The sequence below is a fragment of the Oncorhynchus kisutch genome, linkage group LG5, assembly GCF_002021735.2.
Source record: "Oncorhynchus kisutch isolate 150728-3 linkage group LG5, Okis_V2, whole genome shotgun sequence".
Lineage (NCBI taxonomy): Eukaryota > Metazoa > Chordata > Actinopteri > Salmoniformes > Salmonidae > Oncorhynchus > Oncorhynchus kisutch.
Window position 1 is genome coordinate 35,278,575 of NC_034178.2, and position 12,031 is coordinate 35,290,605.

Here is a 12,031-nt window from a genome sequence, read left to right on the forward strand (position 1 = left end):
AGGTGAGATCTTGCATGGAGCCCCAGGCAGAGGGAGATTGACAGTTCTTGTGTGTTTCTTCCATTTGCGAATAATCGCACTAACTGTTGTCACCTTCTCACCAAGCTGCTTGGCGATGGGCTTGTAGCCCATTCCAGCCTTGTGTAGGTCAACAATCTTGTCTCTGACATCCTTGGAGAGCACTTTGGTCTTGGCCATGATGGAGAGTTTGGATTCTGATTGATTGATTGCTTCTGTGGACAGGTGTCTTTTATACAAGTAACAAACTGAGATTAGGAGCACTCCCCTCAATTCTTCTTTATTAATGAACAGCGGGCAAAAAAAAACTACAGTTGGGAGTCATGAGTTTAAATAAACATTTACATCAAAATCAGGACAAACTGTCATATACATCCTATGAAATAAAAAAGGAAACAAAATAAGAATACCCAGGTGAAAAGATCCTTTGTTTTTGCTCTTTATTTAAATTCTACCTAGGTAATTTTATGAAGTGATTAAAAACAGGACATTGAAAATGTATATTTTGAGAGAAAAAAAAATCCATATGGTATTCCTCTTCCACAGCAAAGGACTTTGCCAGTCAATTATAGATCCACACATTACTGCTACTGTTAACTACCCACTGGCCTCTGAACAATACGCAGTCCCCTATGCTTTCAGTACAAAATCAAAATATGCATTTATCATTTCATAAAATGTACCCGGTAACTGTCTGCATATACAATGCATAGATAAAAAATGTACACCGTCAACGTCAGAAGCTATACAATGAACTGGAAAAATATCTTTGGATTGCGCACAGTTAAGGTAGATTTCTCAGAGTGAAGAGTAACAGTCAAAGGAAATGATGAAGGCGAGAGCTAGGGAAGGAACAATAACTACTTTAGGAACAGTCCCTTGTTAACTCCTGAAACTGTCCCCCCATCCCATCTTTTTGTACAATGTTTACATATCTGTATCCTACACATCAGCTTGCCAACCATCTGCTCATTTGAGGGACTGTCCTTTCTTCATTCACCATCAAACCTTTTGATTATTTCAGAAGTTCCAAACAGTCAACACACCAAATCAGAAGTAAAAGTGCTTCTAAAAAGAAAGATGGCTTTTATCACGTAAAAAAAAAAAATGTTCAGAAGACAAGGATCAAGTGGAAAATGGGAAACACACACCCTCACTGATGTTCCAAAAGGTTCAAATTAACTGCAAACTAAAAGTGTATTGACCTTCTAGACAAAGATGAGTTAGAATTTGACCAAGTCTTACACTGTGCAAAAAAAAGTGATCTATAAAAAGCATGTATGATACATTTATAGCATATTTACAATTTGTATTCACATAGAATACATTCGTGACTAATTTGATCTAATACTGGAGTACCGTTTGCTTAGGAGTTCATGACGCTCAGTTCACGTTTAAAGCAGAGTTTTTATTGCTTGAATCTGCATAATATATAGAAATAACCTGTGCTTATAGCTCCTGATGATTTAAAAATAAAACGAGGTGCATCCAAAGGATAAAAGGAAAAGAAACCCAATGCTGTGAATGCATTGAATCGCTGGTAAGGCTGTAATGACTAAGAAATATTGCAACAATCCTTTTACATAGAAGCGTTCTGGTAAAGTGCAGCCATAGCTAGTTGTACCGTATCCCATCCTGTTCCCAAATAGATTCTGTTTCCCAGTGTTGATGCTGAATACTGCATGACAGCTAGCTCCAGGGGTCAAGAGGTGTTAGTCGGATTCCGTTGCAAAACATTTCGCAACGGAAACAGTTTACTCCAAATGGATAATTTTTTTGCAACAAAAACAGGTTTCTATTGGACAAATTCAGGTAGGTACCTCAGTTCTGTTCCATTTGCTTCCAAGAGTAAACGGTATCTGTTGCAAAATGTTTTGCAACGGAACCCGACTAACACACACGATGAGGCCTCCTCTGGTGTAGAAGGCAGGACGCCGATCACACTCCCACAGGTTAGAGGAAGAGAAAGCATGGCGTCTTCTTGAACTAAGCCACTCATATACTCCTCCAGAGAGAAGAAACCTACATTGAGGGGCTGCATTAGGTATGAGGTGTCTTTATTTCAGTCTCTCATTCTCACTGAGGCTTCTTTCGAGTCTCTCTACACACAGGTCTGAGAACAGTGGCGGGAGCAGATCTTGGCGCTGTGTCTGGTGGCCCCTGGCCAGGCCATCTCCCACCCACCCAGGTGGTGCACTGTAGTCTCTGCTGCCTTCCTGGTGAAGGCTCTTATTGATTACATACGTTTTCAGCAATATTTCTGTAAATGACAAAAAATGTAGGCTATTGTTACAATACATTCACACAGTTCAGTTAAGTTAAGTTGTGACCTTTATAACCATCTTCATTTACTTACAAATGACAAACTATTTACCTGTTCAGGTCCCATTGGCATTCTGCCCATTCCCATGGAGTTCGTGCCCATCTGCATTTGCCCCTGCATTTGCCCAGACATTTGGCCCTGCATCTGGACCATCTGTGCTCTACCAGCACCACTGACCGGACCTGGCCCGCCCATGGAGCCATTCATCATCATGGGCCCCCCAAACTGGCCTGGGTTCCCCTGCTGGGTGAACTGCTGCTGGGGGTATGAGCTGAAACACAGAGGTATAAAGAACAAAGTAGAGGAGATAGAGAAGGAAGTAATGGGAGTGTTTTTTGCCATTACATCAGTGTATATCAGACATACTTGTTCCGTGCCATGCCAACCTGTGGCCAGCCTTTCATGTCTGCTGACTGGTACATAGGGCTGCCTTGGGGGTGTTGTTGCATCACGGGATTCTGAGGCCCTCCCATGCGACCTGGCATCATGTTGCTGCCTGCGCCTACAAATGAGGGGTCTCCCTGCTGGTTCATTCCTGTATGCACAGCCAGAAACAAGTCTTATTTCATGTCTGCATTGTAAAGTCTGTTAGGAATAACCTATGAATGGAAAAACTCCTGGTCAGAAGGGGAAAGAGTTGTGAGAACATAGCCTTCTATTTTAGAGAATAGTCAACGTATGAGACTCATCAAGGCTAGTAAATAAATGGATATGAATTTAGGTCAGATAGCTCACCATAGTTTCCACCGTAGGTGAACTGCTGCTGTCCTGGCTGGTTCATGGGTGGGCCTGCCATGGGGTTGTCCATGCCTGCAGGGGCCGTTACGTTAGGAGGGGGGCTGAAGCCTCCTGCTGCAGCCTGTTGCTGCTGCTGCTGTTGCTGCATTAGCATCATCATCCGCTGTCTCCTCATCTGTATAGTCATTATCTCTCTGCTGCGCTGAGCCATCATCTGAGCATTCAAGAAGCCAGGCTGACCAAGCAGACAGGGGAAAACACTGAAATGACTGCAAGTACTGCATGGGTTTCAGTGTGTGTCTGCGGTGGTCTGCCCTAGCAGATGTTGATTTTAAATGGAGCAAGATGTGGCAGGTGTGTACCTGACCGCTCATGCTGGGCTCCATCCCAGGCCGTGTCGCAGGGTTTCCTGTAGGGGTATTCTCCATCTTGATGCCCATGGCCTGACGGGTCTGGTTCATGAACTACAGCGGGAGAGAACAAAAGTTACTCCCATTTGCCATCCATATAGGTCACCCACTTGCCTGCTTTTATACGTGGCTCTGTATCGAGACCTATCACAATCAAATATAGCCTCTTCCGCAACTTCTAAGTCATGTGTGTCATATGCTAATACCTGCTGGCCCTGTAGTCTCTGCTGCAGCTGCAGTCGGAGGGGCTTGGTGGCACTCATCATGCGGGGTCTCATGTTGGCGCGGGGGTGACTCATGCCCCCCATGCCAGGGAAGCCCCCTGGGCCTGCCTGAGCCCCCATCTGGTTCATGGGGTTGAAGACAGAAGGGGACTGGCCCTGCATGGGGTTGGCCACATAGGCTGACTGCATGCCCATGGAGGGGGGTCCTGGGTACCCCTGGCCATACATGGGTTTCTGCTCCATCCCCATGGAGGTGTCTGGTCCTGGGACAGGACCTGGCTGCTGCTCTGGACCAGGACTCTGGGAGGGAGAAGTCAGACATGATCAAAATAACAGTGTGGTTCTTGTCACATGGTTTATAGGGACTGTAGATAGAGGACGCTCCATGTTATCCGAATGTCCTCATAAGGTACCTGTCCTACGAGGTCGGGGATGCCCAGGGCCCGGTCGATCTCCTCAAGGGCAATAACATCAGTGTTGTTGAGCAGAGAGTCCAGCTGGTCCAGCAGCGCCAGCTCATCACTCTGCCCCTGGCTGGTGGAGGGCGGCACCAGGAGCTCATCCAGGGGGTTCCCAAACTGACGCCTGGTACACAACAAGGGGGAGGGGGGTCAGCGCAGGCACTTGTTGTATACCGAGGAGGCAATGTACCCCACACCGCGTGTTATTGATGTGTGGGTTAATAGGAGACAGAGCGAACAGATGAATGTGTACAAGTGTGTGTGGATGATGATGATGCTTATTCACCTATTTGTGGTAGCTGGTGGTCCGTCTATTCCCATTGCACTGTCAGGCCAGGAGGGGGACAGAGGTGGAGGACCCTGCCCACTGAAGGGACTCATCCCCATATTCACCTCACTGGAACCTGTAGAGGCAGTAGAATTCAGCATGAACCAATCAAACATCTACCAACAGGAAGAACACACATACAGCTGGTAATATTTACACAGACGCGTCAGTACATACCCATTTCTACGAGTTGCTGCTGCAGCATAGACCTGGTGTTGCCAGGTAAACTGTTGGACCTGATGACCATGGGGCCTCTCATCATGCCCTTGGAGTTGAAGTCCATCCCTGGCCGGCCCATTGAGGGGTGACCTGGCACCCCCACAGGACTTCCACTGGACCTGGGCATCCCCCAGTCACCTTGCCCTGCCATGGGAGGCCCCTGTGGCATCCCCATACCCCTGTTCATACCTCCAGGGGAACACAAACAGTGCAGTTATTATCCATGAACTAGACACAGTCTAGTAACTGTAGCATGCACACTGTTCCAGTCAGCTGGGAAGAGTAGTACTGGGGGGTAAGTTACTTGTGCCGGCACCGCCCCGTAGTGGACACACACCCATGCCTCCTGGTCCAGGGAAGCCGTTGGTCATGCCTGGCCGGATGTGGGCCTCCACGTTCTCCTGTTTGATGAGCATGGGGCAGGGAACGTTCCTCCGCCCCGCCAGGCATCCACCACCAACCAGGGGTTTAGCGTCCACTGACAGAGCCCTCTGGAGGGGCCCACGCCGGGCAGGCAGCATGGCTCCTCTCTCCACATCTGGAAGACACAGCAGAAGGGTCAGTACAGGCCAAGGACAAACACTCTATAGTAAGGATGTCTGGTTTGCTGTATAACAGTCAATTAAATGGCCAACATATTAGCACTTCTGATCTAGTCATAATTTAAATTAGAATACACTCATGCTAGTATACCATGGAAACTGCCTGGGCCATTTCCCTGCTGGTTTCCCCCTTCTTTTCCTGCTCTGGAGTCCGGTTCGGGATTAAACCCGGAGCTAGAGTTCCTGCGGCCTCCGAGAATTGTCTCCAGAGTTTCCAACTGGGAAGAAAAAAAATATGTTACTGTTAATGAACAAGCTGCTCTTTGCTGAATAAATAATAGAAAGTAATTAACCGTAGGCAGGGCACACATTTCTTTTTCAATTGGTAGCACTGGTGCTCACAACTGTAAAAAGTTAGGAGCACCAGAATTTATTAAATTAGAATTGATATAGATATGAATTTTAGTTACTTCTGAATCATGTTGTGCGTTCGTTTATTATTGAAAAGCAAAAAATGTTGATACAAATACCAATAATTGAAATTATAAAGTAATTTTTTACTTTTACCCCTTTTTCTTCCCAATTTCATGACATCCAATTGGTAGTTACAGTCTTGTCTCATCGCTGAAACTCCAGTACGGACTCAGGAGAGGCGAAGGTCGAGAGCCATGCGTCCTCCGAAACACGACCCAACCAAGCTGCACTGCCCGCTTAACCCGGAAGTCAGCCACACCAATGTGTCGGGTTGAAACACCGTACACCTGGCGACCGTCTCAGCGTGCATGCGCCCGGCCCGCCACAGGAGTCAGTAGAGCACGATGGCACAAGGACATCTCTGCTCGCCAAACCCTCCCCTAACCCCGGACAATGGGGTCTCCCGGTCACAGCCGGCTGCGACAGAGCCTGACTCGAACCAGGATCTCTAGTGGCACAGCTAGCATCTGCGATGCAGTACTTTAGACCACTCTGCCACTCAGGAGGTCCCAGTAATATTAGGTTTCTACATTATGTAGAAGCACTATTTTCCTATTGAGATGCATTACAATAAAAATTGTGTCTCTTAAGAGTGTCAAGTTCTTGATGACATCTGTCATTCATTCAACGCAATGATCATTGATCTCCCAAAGAAGCTATCCCTTTCCTTCCTTTCTGTGCCCCCAAATGTTTGGATATACTGATCAAGTTACCAGGTTGTTAGGAAGAAAACTGGGTCAGATCTTTTGAAGTATTTGGTTTAGAAACAAGCAGTTTTTGCTGCATTAATGGTGCAAGCATGACGCTAATGAATGTGCGTGGGAAACAAATGGTACAGCAAAGCCTCATCACTACAACAATAATACCATTTTTTAAACGTATTTTGTCACACTGGTTGCACTTTAGAGCCCTGACCGTAGGCACAATGTCCCTACCTCATCAGGTGGTTCAGTCTTGACCTGCTCCACAATGGGGTTGGGTTCAGACGTCGTGACCACTGAGGATGCTCCCTGGGCTCCTCTGCCCTTTGGTTGGACATCACCCCTTGCTCCTTTGGAGTCATCTTTTTTGAGAAGATAGTGGAGGAGGGCGTGGGTCTTCTCCTTCTTGGGGCTGTGAAGTTCTTGTTTCACCTCAGCCCCCCTCGCCCCTGGTCCCTCTTCTGGATCTCCTGGCCCAGCCTCTGGACCCCCACCATCTGTGACCTTCCCAGTGGCCTCGGCTGTGATGCGGGCCACCTCGTCTGGGGTGTTGCCATTCTGCAGCAGCTTGTGGAGAATCTTGTGCTTCTCCTGCAGGGACTGGTTGGCAAAGTGTGCTGCTGCAGCAGCTGCTCCTAGGCCCTGCTGTCCTACTGCAGCCGTGGAAGAGGATACGCCTGTGGAGGGGCTGGTCAAACCCCCCAATCCCTCCTTGGACTCAAAGCCCATGGGAGTGTTGCCAGGGCCGGCCTGGTGGTTAGGGGGCACTAGCTCCTCCGTAGGGGAGGTGAGGAGCTGCAGGAGCTTTTTGTGGCCCCCGTTGTTGTCATGGCTCGGTCGGTTGGCTTCTCCCCCGGCTGGGCCCTCACTGTTGGCCTGGCTGTCTGGGGTCACCTCTGTGGTGGGGGTGTGCTGCTGCTCTCCTCCACTGGCCAGTGTGTTGCCCGGGCTCTTGGAGTCTGAACTGCCTTGTTTACAGGTTCCACCGTGGCACTGCCCCTGCTGGGTGGAGTTGGCGCCGAGGCAGCTGTCAGGCTTGTGTGTGGGGGGAGAGTTCAGGGGCGTGGGGAGGGCCGAGGGTAGAGAGGTGCCCACCCCCTCACTGATGGCCTGGAGGGCACTCAGGGAGCTGCTGGAGAAACTGGTGCTACCACCTGTGCCTCCAGGACCACCTGGGTGACCCAAGCTCATGGAAGAATGCATACCTCCTGGGGAGAAGGGGCTAGCACCTATTTTTGGGCTCCTCCTTACTCTAGGGGAGCCAATGTTCTGCTGGGGGGCGTTCATCCCTGGACTGCTCTGTGGGGGGCTGGTCATGCCCCCCATGCTGTATCCCACTCCATGGAATGGGGCCTGCTGCTGCTGTGGATACTGCTGCTGCGTTCCAGGGTGGTTCATCTGATTCCTCTGGTTCATTTGATTCATCTGGTTAATCCGACTCATAGAATTCATCTGGTTCAAGGAATTCATCCGAGAGTTCATTGGACGCATGGAGTTCATTTGATTCATGGAATTCATCTGACTCATGTTGTTCATCGGTTGACCCATTGAATTCGTCTGTGAGTTCATTTGATGCAACGAGCGGTTCATTTGATTCATCGGATTCATGGAGTTCATCCCATTTCCCCCTGTGTACGAGGGGCTGCCTCTCTGTCCCATGTGCCCCTGCTCTGCCCCCATACCGTAGCCCCTGTTCATGCCACCACTGCCCCCTCCAGGGGCCATGTTCATCTGAGTGTTGGGGTTGGTGACGCCCATGCCCTGGGGCCTCATCACTCCCCCCTGGTTGGTTTGGTAACCATTCTGCTCCCTGACAGAAAGAAAGAGAATGAGGGGTCAGGTGTGGAAAAAGTTCATTAAAACACTACTCTACAGTATTAAAAAAAAAACTCAGTTCAATCTTAGCTACTCCAGCTGGGAAAAGAAAACAGTAAAATCCTAAACAGAGTGAGTGATATTGATGTCATGTCTCAGAGCGCTCCAAGCTGACAGACTAACCTCTGTAGCAGATGGGTAGAGAGGAAGGTGGGTGGCTCATTGGCGGCGCGGCTACGACAGAGCTCGCTCCTGGTCTGCGCAGTGACCGGGGTGCCGTCGGAGAGAGAGAACCGGTAAGACGGCGTCTCGGCACGGCCATGCAGGAAGGCTGGAGAGGACAGAGAGAAAACCATGAAGACAAAAAATTAGACTGACCGACCGACCAACGTGCTCATCACCGAGTAGTAGCCTTCGTTAGGAGCAGAGATGCATTGTACTTGTGCATTTATAGCAGAGTAACAAGGTGAAACATTGGTGAGAAGACATGGTGATATAGCAGGGAGCACGGAGCCAGAGAAGAAGGTTTAGCAGAGAGAGAAGTACCCTCATGGTAGTGGTGTTTGTAGGACCAGGGATGGCCCTCACTGCGATGGAGGAACATCTGCATGCAGCGCCTCACCAGGTCCTCCCATCCTGGCCGCATGGTGGTGTGGAGAGAACTCTGCTGTTCGATCTCTATCAGTTTACCTATCAGACAACATTACAGCATAAAGGGCAAGGGTCAAATGAGCAAATTTTTTGTGTAAATATTTGTATGAACAAAACAAGATTCAACAACTGGGACATAAACTGAACAAGTTCCACAAACATGTGACTAACAGAAATGGAATAATGAGTCCCTGAACAAGGGGGGGTCAAAATCTAAAGTAACAGTCAATGCAGCTGGTGGCCACACCAGATACCAAGTACTGCAGTGCATCTCCTCCTCATGGACTGCACCAGATTTGCCAGTTCTTGCTGTGAGATTTTACCCCACTCTTCCACCAAGGCACCTGCAAGTTACCGGACATTTCTGGGGGAGGGAATGGCCCGAGCCCTCACCCTCCGATCCAACAGGTTCCAGACGTGCTCAATGGGATTGAGATCTGGGCTCTTCACTGGCCATGGCAGAACACTGACATTCCTGTCTTGCAGAAAATCACGCACAGAACGAGCAGTATGGCTAGTGGCATTGTCATGCTGGAGTGTCATGTCACAATGAGCCTGCAGGAAGGGTACCACATGAGGAGGATGTCTTCCCTGTAACGCACAGCACTGAGATTGCCTGCAATGCCAACAAGCTCAATCCGATGATGCTGTGACACACTGCCAAAGACCATAACGGACCCTCCACCTCCAAATCAATCCCGCTCCAGAGTACAGGCCTCGGTGTAACGCTCGTTCCTTCAATGATAAACACGAATCCGACCATCGCCCCTGGTGAGACAAAACCACGACTCATCAGTGAAGAGCACTTTTGAAGAGCACGGTCCTGTCTGGTCCAGCAACAGTGGGTTTGTGCCCATAGGCGACGCCGTTGCCGGTGATGTCTGGTGAGGACCTGCATTACAACAGGCCTACAAGCCCTCAGTCCAGCCTCTCTCAGCCTATTGCGGACAGTCTGAGCACCGATGGAGGGGTTGTGTGTTCCTGTACCTGTCCCGCAGGTGTGATGTTCAGATGTACCGATCCTGTGCAATTGTTGTTACACGTGGTCTGCCACTGCAAGGATGATCAGCTGTCCATCCTGTCTCCCTGTAGCACTGTCTTAGGCGTCTCACAGTACAGACATTGCAGTTTATTGCCCTGGCCACATCTGCAGTCCTCATGCCTCCTTGCAGCATGCCTAAGGCACGTTCACACAGATGAGCAGGAACCCTGGGCATCTTCCTTTTGGTGAGTCAGTAGAAAGGCCTCTTTAGTGTCCTAAGTTTTCATAACTGACCATAATTGCCTAACGTCTGTAAGCTGTTAGTGTCTTAACGACCGTTCCACAGGTGCATGTTCATTAAACAAGCACAGGAAACAGTGTTTAAACCCTTTACAATGAAGATCTGTGAAGTTTTGGATTTTTACAAATTATCTTTGATAGACAGGGTCCTGAAAAATTATATTCTTATTTAATTTTGAGCAACAAAATGTTGCATCTCAATGTTATAATCTAGTCAAACTAAACTGTATACTCCTACATTTTTGCAGATCAATAGACAATCCCAGAAGAGTCAAAGAGTGTGTTATTTTGCTCAGATTGAATGAAGGGAAAGAGCATTTGAAGAGAATGAACATGTGAATGCAGTGTGTTTACAGTCATCTCACCTGAGAGCTCATGGCGGGTGCTGAACCTCTCGGTCCTCTCCACTGCAGTGACGCGCCGGGCCACACAGATCATACACGACTGCAGGTCTGCACACACACACACACACAGAACATATCCACAATCCTTCTCTAATGAACGTATATCAGGCTTGACAACACTAGTCCAACTTCCCATAATCAAGTTACAGCAACTCAATGTGAAGAGTACAGCAAGTCTGCATCATAAATAGAAACACATCTAACTGTGACATGACTGAGGAGGATTCCCCTACCTTCTCCCTCCTCCATTATGGTACGGGGTTGAGTCAGGGCGAAGCACTGCATGGTCTCGTAGCGCTGCCTGTTGGGCCCCTCAGACGGACCATGGTTCTGATGGCTCTGCCCGTGACCGTACTTCACCAGCATACGACAATTAAAGGTGTGGCTCTTCTGCCGCGGTGCCTCTCCTCCCCATGACCCACCGTTGGGTGCTAGAAGGGGCAAGGGGACACAGTAATTGCCTTCATGCTGTGGGTTGGGAAGATTACCGTTCTGCATTACCACTAAATCCAAGTCAAATGGCACATGTATTATTGTGACTGCATTTGTGAGCGTCTGCGTACCCTTGGTCTTGGGCAGGTTCTTGTGCAGCTCCTCCCTGTCGTCCTCATGGAGGATGTTGTAGACGGAGGTGTTGATGAGCTCCTCCTGTTTGTACTGCAGGTACTGGGTCACATTGTCAGACACAAATACGATGCTGCCCTCCCGGTTCACCACAAACAGGAAGCCATCCAGGGCCTGAGCCAGAGGAAAGAGGGGAGATGCACAAAATTCTATTATCAATCATTAACTATACTAAATGTGTGACCAGCTGTACCCCTGTACATACAAGAGTCTTGTATGTCCCCCATTCAACATAAGGTGAAGCTAATTCCACTGCCCTTTGACCCCCACCCTGTCCTTAGGCTAACCTGTAGCAGCAGCGGTCCCAGATGGTCCTTGTCAATGACCCCTTGACCGGTGGATGACACATCTGCCTTCTGGACATCGTCATCGCTGCACGAGCTCTTCCCTGCAGAGGGACAAGGACCCCCAGTCACTTCACAGTAGATAAGGTAAATCTAGTAACAATGCAACACACAGCAGGATATGTACACCGTCTGTAAACAAGCAGCTTGATATACATTGTGGAAATTTGAGGAGAAATTAGAAACATTACACTTGCAAAACAGTTTTACTGGAGGCCAAAATTAGCATACAATACAGAGACACCAGTGATCCAGCCAACCATGTTACTGTAAAAATTACTTACTGTCCGCCACCAGGAGGCAGCATTACCAATGATTTTACAGTTCTAAAAATGTAACTATATCATGATTTAAAATGGAATTATGAGTCAGATTCTGAGGGAAGAGATTCACTTGCAACGAAGAGAATGACAAAAAAATGCTTCTGGTTTTCAAGGCTGCTTCAAGGCTAACACTAATGTAAGGGACGAGAG

At 48.6% G+C, this 12,031-nt stretch overlaps 1 protein-coding gene across 6 annotated transcripts in view; it reads right to left on the reverse strand.

The window, feature by feature from the left end:
• Nucleotides 1-279: 279 nt before the first annotated feature.
• The window catches only part of LOC109890968 (nuclear receptor coactivator 3), a 44,955-nt gene continuing 33,203 nt past the window's right edge, over nt 280-12,031 (reverse strand). For 3 of the 6 annotated variants that reach the window (XM_020483168.2, XM_020483165.2, XM_020483166.2), the window contains 18 exons: nt 11,502-11,602; nt 11,154-11,328; nt 10,824-11,021; nt 10,552-10,638; nt 8,800-8,943; nt 8,437-8,584; nt 6,673-8,248; nt 5,415-5,541; nt 5,026-5,259; nt 4,680-4,910; nt 4,461-4,578; nt 4,127-4,298; nt 3,696-4,013; nt 3,442-3,543; nt 3,077-3,314; nt 2,708-2,876; nt 2,393-2,612; nt 280-2,278 (listed from right to left, as the gene is read on the reverse strand). In XM_020483168.2, the coding sequence (XP_020338757.1) occupies nt 2,267-2,278; nt 2,393-2,612; nt 2,708-2,876; nt 3,077-3,314; nt 3,442-3,543; nt 3,696-4,013; nt 4,127-4,298; nt 4,461-4,578; nt 4,680-4,910; nt 5,026-5,259; nt 5,415-5,541; nt 6,673-8,248; nt 8,437-8,584; nt 8,800-8,943; nt 10,552-10,638; nt 10,824-11,021; nt 11,154-11,328; nt 11,502-11,602 (4,370 nt within the window). In that variant the 3' untranslated portion in view covers nt 280-2,266. The remainder of the gene's footprint in view (nt 2,279-2,392; nt 2,613-2,707; nt 2,877-3,076; nt 3,315-3,441; nt 3,544-3,695; nt 4,014-4,126; nt 4,299-4,460; nt 4,579-4,679; nt 4,911-5,025; nt 5,260-5,414; nt 5,542-6,672; nt 8,249-8,436; nt 8,585-8,799; nt 8,944-10,551; nt 10,639-10,823; nt 11,022-11,153; nt 11,329-11,501; nt 11,603-12,031) is intronic. The other 3 variants (XM_031824969.1, XM_031824968.1, XM_020483169.2) reach the window with 2 other exon arrangements.